The sequence below is a fragment of the Tupaia chinensis genome, unplaced genomic scaffold (genome assembly GCF_000334495.1).
Source record: "Tupaia chinensis unplaced genomic scaffold, TupChi_1.0 Scaffold143646_1, whole genome shotgun sequence".
Classification (NCBI taxonomy): domain Eukaryota; kingdom Metazoa; phylum Chordata; class Mammalia; order Scandentia; family Tupaiidae; genus Tupaia; species Tupaia belangeri.
The window spans coordinates 5982-14951 of NW_006203494.1; the positions used below are offsets into that span (position 1 = coordinate 5982).

The 8970-nt window shown below is 37.9% G+C and overlaps 1 protein-coding gene across 2 annotated transcripts in view; it reads left to right on the forward strand.

The window, feature by feature from the left end:
• MRPL50 (mitochondrial ribosomal protein L50) overlaps window positions 1-8401 on the forward strand; it is a 12637-nt gene extending 4236 nt beyond the window's left edge. The window contains exon 2 of one of the 2 annotated variants that reach the window (XM_014582551.2): window positions 7940-8401. In XM_014582551.2, the coding sequence (XP_014438037.1) occupies window positions 7940-8312 (373 nt within the window). In that variant the 3' untranslated portion in view covers window positions 8313-8401. Of the gene's footprint in view, window positions 1-7922 lie in introns of both variants that reach the window. The other variant, XM_006164549.3, reaches the window with a different exon arrangement.
• Window positions 8402-8970: the final 569 nt, after the last annotated feature.

Consider the following 8970-nt stretch of genomic DNA (forward strand, 5'->3'; position numbering starts at 1 on the left):
ACTGCAGTCAACTACATGGGAATTCAGTGACATAGCCATTATGCTAACTGCTAGTTCCAGTATTTTAATATTTTAATGTTACTGGTAAATGGTTTTGTTGATATTTTTCACTTAGTTTATTGTTGATGTAAAGAAATATTACTGATTCCTGTATGTTGATTTTCTGTCCTGTAACTCACTGAATTTGTTTCTTAGTCCTAACAGATTTTTTTTTCTTTTTTTTTGCTATAGGGCGCATGCGCTTGCCAGACAGACAGAGAGAGACAGAGAGATAGAAAGCGAGAAATCACCCCCCAGGGGGGCTGGCCACGCTGCAATCCCTTCTCCTCTATTCTCCTCTCGGGATCTTGGGCATGCACGCACACGCGCCCGGCATGAGTTTTAAGCCACCGGGTCCGGGACTCGAACTGCGGTCGACTACCAGCGACATAGCCATTATGCTAACTGCTGGTCCCTTTTTTTTGAAGAGATTTTTGCTACAGGGAGCATGCTTTCTCCAGAAAGACAGAGAGACATAAAGCGAGAAATCATCCCCTAGGGCGGAGGGCCATGCCGTAATCCCTTTTCTTCCATTCTCCTCTCAGAATCCTGAGCATGCACCCACAGGCGCCCAGTGTGAGTTTAAGCCACTGGGTCCAGGACTCAAATCACGGTCGGCTACATGGGAGTCCAGCGACAGAGCCATTATGCCAACTGCTGGTCCCCCTAATAGATTTTTTAATGGATCTTTGTGTTTTATTGTTTTTTTTAACTTACAGGATTATTTCATCCATAGAAATCATTTTACTATTTTCTTTCTGGTTTGGAAGCCTTTTATTTCTTTTTATACTCCAATAGCTCTGATAAAACATCTAGTACTATGTTAATAGAAATGGCCCGAATGGACATTCTTGTCTTAAAGGAAAAAATTTTCATTTTTCCTATGATTATGTTAGCTGCTGGCTTTTTCTAGACAGCTTTGTATTGTGTTGAGATAAGTTCCTTCTATACATGTTTCTTTTAGAGTTTTTATCATGATATACTTTTTTTGCATTTATTGAGATGATTAGGTGGTTTTACTTTGATTCTGTTAATGTGGTATATCACATTTATTGGTTTGCATATTGCATCAACTGTGGATTTATTCCAGGGATAAATCCTACTCAGTCATAATGTAAAGTGTTTTTGATATACTGTTGAATTTGGTTTGCTAGTATTTTATTGAGAATTTTTGCATGTTTATTTTTCAGGGATTGTGCTGTGAAGTGTTTTGATTTTTTTGTTCTTTTTGTTTTATTTCATGTCTTTGTCTGCCTTGGTATCAGGGTGAGGCTGGCCTCACAAAATTAGTTTAAAATGTTCCTTTTTTATTTTTTTGAAGAGTTTAAGAATAATTGGTGTTCTTTGAATGTTTGGTGGAATTAACTATTTTGTGTTAAGAACTAAAGCACTGGCTCCAATAAACCACAAAGATGACAGTTTAAAGAGACAGAAATCTATCAGTACCCTATGGTTAAGTCAGCATCTTTCAGTGAGCTAGGACAGATACTGCCTTTTCAAGCTAAACAAATGTACACAAAATTAGCCTATTTAATGTTAGGTGAAGAAACATGTAAGTCTAAAAAAAATATATTTACTACCAATGATGTGCTTACTTTTTATCGAAGTATCTTGTGTTCATCATGGACGTTTTTCTGGATTTTACCATGTTAAATGTTAACTTATTTTTACATGCAAATAGTGTGAATTGTTTTACCCACATGGGAACACTGACTATAAAAAGATGACATACCACATGCATTAAGTGCCTTTAATTGAACTGCCAACAAGTTGTCTAGTTACATTTGAAAAAAATACCACCCACAAACTGGGTAGTAACTAAGTCTCTAGGTTACATATTCAAAACTAAGAGGATTAAAAATTAAATAAACAAATCTTGAGATCCAGATAAGGGAGTTCTGTTGCATATAGGCTAATCAATGCCAGTGGTACTCCTTGGCTATAGAAGACTGGAAGACATCCTAATAACTCTACTCAGAACATTTAGTTCAAGTAGCCTTTTCCAGTTTCCAACTTATGAATAAAGATAATATTTTGTTGATTCTTTTTCAAAAATTCTTTTGCAAGTTGCTTTATTTGCAATGCCACCTTTTAAAAGATCACTAAAATTAACTAGATAATTCGGCTATGCAGAAATAGCCTTACAAAAGGAGAAAAAGCCCAAAATATCATTTTCTATAGAGAACTCATAGTTCAGTTTTATTTAAAGCAAAGAAAAAGGAAACCTGATTATACTAAAAGAAACTCAGCCATAGGTTTAGAATCTGTATTTAAACTACACATGCAATGAGGACAATATTCTGCTAATACAGTTGATTTGCTGCTGCATTTGTCTCCTGTTTATCTAGTGTTTATAAATGAAACAGTGCAACTAGTATTTGGAACAATCTTTAGAGTTACAGTATGAAACATATTTCACTTCTTTTCATATTACTGGTTCTCTTTGTGTACCTGGGCTTCTTTCTTAAATAAATTCATTTTTTGATATTGAAGATTTCATGAATCTCCTTGGGAGTTTTTCTCTTAATACTGGCAGTTAACATCAAGCAGACCTTTGATATCTAGTAGTTTGTAGTCAAGGTAAGTTTAAAAGTCTTCTTTGGTCATCTTTCAGGAATTCTTAGTCTCCAACACTGCCACACACAAAAAAACAAAATGGTCCACAAAACATTTTCCTTTCCTTCTGAAGGTTTTACCATGCATTGTTATCATTAACCAGTCTTTTGCTATTAAACTTAAATGGCCAGTTGAGACAAACTGTTCTGAGACTGTTCTTCCACCACTAATTATTACTGGGGTGATAGGAATTAGGGATATTCATTTAGTCTTCTGAGCTTTCTGGGCAGACTTGGTGACCTTACTAGTTCTAGCAACTTTCTTGTCCACAATTTTGATGACACCCACAGCAACTCTCTGTCTCATATCACGAATGGCAAAACAACCCAGAGGAGGCTAGTCAGAGAAGCTCTCAACACATGGGCTTGCCAGAAACCATATCAACATTAGCAGCATCACCAGATTTCAAAAATTTAGGGCCATCTTTTGACTTTTTACCAGAACGGTGATTAATCTTTTCCTTCAGCTTAGCAAACTTGCAAGCAATGTGAGCTGTGTGACAATCTAGTACAAGGGCATAGCCAGCACTGGTTTGGCCTGGATGATCAGGATCAAGTCCTGAACAGTGAAGCCAACTGCTTCCATTGGTGTGTTATTTTTGCTGTCACCAGTAAAATCGAACATCTTTGAATGACATGTTCTTGACATTGAAACCCAGGTTGTCCTCCGGAAGAGCTTCACTCAGACCTCCATGGTGCATTTCAACAGACTTTACTACAGTTGTCACATTGACTGGTGCAGAGGTGACCACCATACCAGATTTGAGCACAGTAGTCACCACTCGGCCCACAGGGACAGTGCCAATACCACCAATTTTGTACACATCCTGGAGGGGCAGACACAAGGGCTTGTCAGTTGGATGAGTTGGTAGCAGGATGCAATCCAGAGCTTCAAGCAGTGTTGTTCCACTGGCATTGCCATCTTTATGGGTGACTTTCCATCCCTTGAACCATGGCTAGTACTTGGCTCCAACATGTTTTCACCATTCCAGGCAGAAATTGGCACAAATGCTACTGTGTCAATAATTGTAGCCAATTTTCTTAATGTAGGTGCTGAGACAGAAATTGGCACAAATGCTACTGTGTCGATAATTGTAGCCAATTTCCTTAATGTAGGTGCTGACTACTTTAACAATTTCCTCGTATCTCTTCTGACTGCAGGGTGGCTCAGTAGAATCCATTTTGTTAACACCAACAATTAGTTGTTTCACACCCAGTGTGTAAGCCAGAAGGAAGGGCATGTTCCTGGGTCTGTGCTCTGTGCGTTCTTGGAGATACCAGCTTCAAATTTAGCAACACCAGCAGCAACAATCAGGACAACACAGACAGCTTCAAATTAAGCAACACCAGCAGCAACAATCAGAACAGCACAGTCAGCTTGAGGTGTGCCTATAATGTTTTTGATAAAGTCTCTGTGTCCTGGGGCATCAATGATAGTCACATAAAACTTGCTGGTCTCACATGTCCACAGAGAGATATCAGTGGTCATACCACGCTCACGTTCAATTTTCAGTTTAACCAAGACTCAGGCATATTTGAAGAGCCCTTTCCCATCTCAGCAGCCTCCTCAAAATTTTTCAATGGTTCCTTTGTCGATCCCACCACATTTGTAGATGAGATGGCCAGTAGTGGTGGACTTGCTGGAGTCTACGCGTCCAATGACAATGATATTGATGTGAGTCTTCTTTCCCATTTTGGCTTTGATTTAGTGGTGATTTTCATGACACCTGTGTTCTGGCGGCAAACCCATTGCAAAAAGGAGTAACTTTTTTTTTTTTTAAAAGAGAATTATTTATTTATTTAAATCCATTTATTACTATTATTTTTTAATTTGACCAGACAGAGATGGAGAAAGGGAAAACGAGAAAGCAAGCCACCAGGTCCAGAAATCAAACCACAGTGCCCTCAACCACTACCATCTGCTGGCCCCCTGAAGGACCTTTTAAACATATTGTTCCATTAACATTTTATAGAGGAACTGAGTTAACATTCATTATCCATTTCCAAATCTTCCAACATTGTCTCATAGTCATAGATTTTTTGGGCAAATTCCACATCAACTTCAAATATCTTCATCAGAACTCTGCAGCTTAATTGAAAACATGGTTTTTAGTCTCAAAAAGATGGCTGGCCAGAGGCTGATGAGAGTAGAGTGGCATCAGCAGAGGATAAGACAAAGAAAACAAGGCTACTATCCATATGACATTTCATTAGGGACCAAATTCTAACTCTTAGGGGACAAACCATTACCCAAAATAGCACTGATTTCTGGTGTCATCCCATTGTAATCTGAAAAGATATTTGATATGATTTTGATCTTAAATTTGTTAAGATTTATTTTTAGCCTTAATATGTACTCTTTCCTAGAGAATGTATTATGTATGCTTGAGAAGAATGTGTATTCTCTATTAGGTAGAAAATTCTGTATATATTTGTTAGGTCTGTTTAATCTATAATATTATTTAAGTCTACCATTTCTTTACTGATTTTCTCTGGATGTTCTATCCATTATTGAAAATGGGTTATTGGGGCCAGCAGGTAGCATAAATGTTAAGCACTGGATTGCACATGGCCAACCATAATTTGAGTCCTGGACCCAGCATCTTGAAAATCTCACCTGGTATGTGTACATGTGTGCCCGGAATCCTGAAAGGAGAATGGAGGAGAAGGATTATAGCATGACCATCCCTGCTGGTGGCAGGGACGGGAGGGGTCATTTCTCACTTCTCTGGCAACCACTTGCACCCTATAGTAAAAATTAAAAAAACAAAAAGAAGGAGAAGAAGAAAAAGAAAATGGGATATTGAATTCTACTATGATTGTATTGCTGTCAATTTCTCCTTTCAGATCTGTCGATTTTGCTTTGTATACTTCAGTGATCTCATGTTGCATGCATATATGGAAAATGGAAAATGCATATATGTATGGATTTCAAATTTTTTACACTCATACTTTAATTTTGTGTGTCCTTGAATGTAAAATTAGTTTCTTGTGGGTAGCATTTAGCATTTTTAATCCATTCAGCACTCTATCTTTTAGAGGAAGTGTTTAATCCATTTATGTTAATTACTTTTCATTTTGAATGTGATGAGGTGTGACTGGAGAGATTTGAGGAGAATATAGGAGGTAAGGAAGTAGAGATTGTTCAGAGAACTCTTTGGAGGAATTTTTATCGATAAGGTATATGGTACATAAAAAAATTCATGGAGCTGAGGGGAAATTTTTTCTTTTAAAGATTGGTGATAGCACAGCCTGTATGTTCTGAGAATAGTCAAGTAGATAATCAGGAACTGATAAAGAATTGATGCAAAAAGAGTGGCCAATTGCTAGAACAGTTCTTGAATTAGAATAGCATTACCATATTGGCCAGGCACTATTTCATTTTTAGTATCTCCAATACTAAAATTGGTTATACAGGGATGACCAATCCCAATTAAATGCCAACTTCATGAGAAACTGAAATCCCTAGGTAGTTCATGAACAAAGCTTTTATTAAGCGCTTAAATGGTGTGTCAAGCAGAGTCCCTCATGTTGATCCACATACTCAATAATAGAAATTCAAGCAGTTGTTAAATGTGTTTTCAGAGAACCTCAAAGTCAATAAAATAAGTATCTGTATTCCAGAGTTTATAATCTGGTACAATCATTCTCATCCAGGGACAAGTCTGCCCACCTGGGATATTTAGCCATGTCTTTTGATCGTCATATCTAGGGGACAAGCGTGCTACTGACAACTAGTAGTCAGAGGGTCAGGGATGCTGCTGTACTTCCTGCAGTGAACAGATAGGCCCTCACAACAAGGATTTATCTGGTCCAAAATGTCAATAGTGTTGAGACTGAGAAAGCCTGATCTAGTAAATGGGGTAAAAATACAAAGAAAATTAAAACTCGGGAGGATATGATGTGCTCTGAGGGCAATATGAAATGCTGAGGAGATCAGAGAAACTTCTGTTTGGGGAAATCAGGTAAAACTTCTTATGGGTTCATTTGAATAGGACATGGAGCATATATAGGTGATTACTGAAAAGTGAGGTTAGAGGGAGAGATTGGGGCTGGATCTTGGAGGGCTAGGAATCCCAAAAGAATGATTTATCTTCGCCCATTTTGAAGAATATATATATATATACACATATATATATATGAATGATTTCTTTTTTGGAGAGAGGTTTTTGCTATGAGGGCGCAGGCACCGGAGAGATAGAAAGAAACAGAAAGTGAGAAACCACCCTCTCTGGGGGGGTGGGGGGGGCTGCCACAGTCCCTTCTCTGTTCTCCTCTTGGGATCTTGGGCACGCACACCCACATGCCTGGTGTGAAGTTTAAGCTACTGGGTCTGGGTCTCAAACTGGTTGACTACGTGGGAGTCTAGCAATATAACCATTATGCCATCTGCTGGTCCCAAAGAATTCTTACCATATGTAAAACGTACTTAGCTTGTTTTCTTACTTAGCCAATTCATTTCAACTATTATTATTTGAAGGGACATTTCTTCTTATTCTTTGTTTTCCACAGTGTCCAAAGAGTAGTATGTGTACAAGTTATTTATTGATTTGGTTTGTTCCAGGAACTGCTCTGCTGAACACGTTTTTCCTGAGTGGGGGGCTATGAATTAGAAATAGACATAGCAAACACACAAAGGCATACAAGTATAGAAAAGTGAGAATCGGGTGGGCCCGACTTCTCTGATAGAAAAAGCCACGCCCATGAACCAGCCTCCAGTTTATTATTTTATAGGGCAGAAAATGGGGGTGCTGAACATGTTTTTCCTGAGCGGGGGGCTATGAATTAGACACAGCAAACACACAAAGGCATACAAGTATAGAAAAGTGAGAATCGGGTGGGCCCGACTTCTCTGATAGAAAAAGCCACGACCATGAACCAGCCTCCAGTTTATTATTTTATAGGACAGAAAATGGGGGAAGAAGAAGTGGAATGCAAAGACAGTTTTCAGATGTTAATCGACTGTTGATGTGAAAATGACTGGTTCCATTTGGTTTCTTCTGATCTTTTTGGGCAAAATTCAATTAACACATGGGGCTTCCTTAGACTGATATTGCTTTGCAGTAGCAGCAGTTAGTATATTTCTATTTTAATGCTTTCATAGCTATGCAAATAAAGCTCATGAACAGCATTTGTGCATATATCTGAATGTGACCTTGTTTGTTCAGAATGGCCATTCTCCACAGGTTTGGTAAGCAAAGTTTGGTTTGCTATGTGTCAACTTCATTAATACAAGGAACCAAAGATACATATGTGATTTTTGACCTTTCCAGAAAAGAAAAAGAACCAGTGGTAACTGAGACAGTAGAAGAGAAGAAAGAACCTATCCTGATGTGTCCACCCTTACGAAGCCGAACATATATACCACCTGAAGATCTCCAGAATCATTTGGAGTCTTGTGTTAAGGAAGTTTTTGGTTCATCTCTTTCCACTAATTGGCAGGACATCTCCTTGGAAGATGTTCATCAGAAATTCAGTCTCTTGGCACATTTAGCTGATGACTTAGGCCATGCAGTGCCTAACTCCAAGCTTCACCAAATGTGTAGAGTAAAGGATGTTCTTGACTTCTACAGTATCCCTGTTCAAGACAGATCTAAATTTGATGAACTTAATGCCAGTAATCTGCCTCCAAATTTGAAAATCACTTGGAATTACTGAGCAATTCAGAAGAGAAATACAATGAAATAATTTCTTTCCCTGAGCACAAAGGTTGCTTATTAGACCTTTCGATACTTTACCAGGTGAAATGCTATCAAAACTTCTCTCAACACACTTTTTCTGAAGAACACATCCCTTTTTTCCCCTTATATCAAGAATTAGCAAATAAATAGTAGTATTTTCTATTTTCACATTTGCTGAAACCATTTTTTTTAATGGAGTCAGGTCACTAATAATTTATGGAAGTTTTCATCTTTGGAAGACATTATAATTGGGTTGAAAACTGGAGGCCGTTAAAAGTTCAGATGTGGTCTTCACACTTCATAGGCGTAAAGTAATAGTTGCAAGAACAAGTTTTAATCCTTTTAGGATTCTTAAATCTAAGAATTATATGTAGCACATATACAAATAAGCAGACTTGTAGATATTTATAGAAGAAACATAAAAAATGTGATATATATTATAAAAAACTGTTTCTATCCTGCAAGTACAAATAGTAGAAAATGATACTGTTCATTCTGGATTAATCTCTTGGAATTAAACTAGACTTCTTAAAAAAATAAAAAATAAGGTCCAGTAGGCGGTGTAGCGGTTGAGGCGCTAGATTCCCATGTGGTCGACTGTGGTTCGAGTCCCGGAACCGGTGGCTGGAAATCCC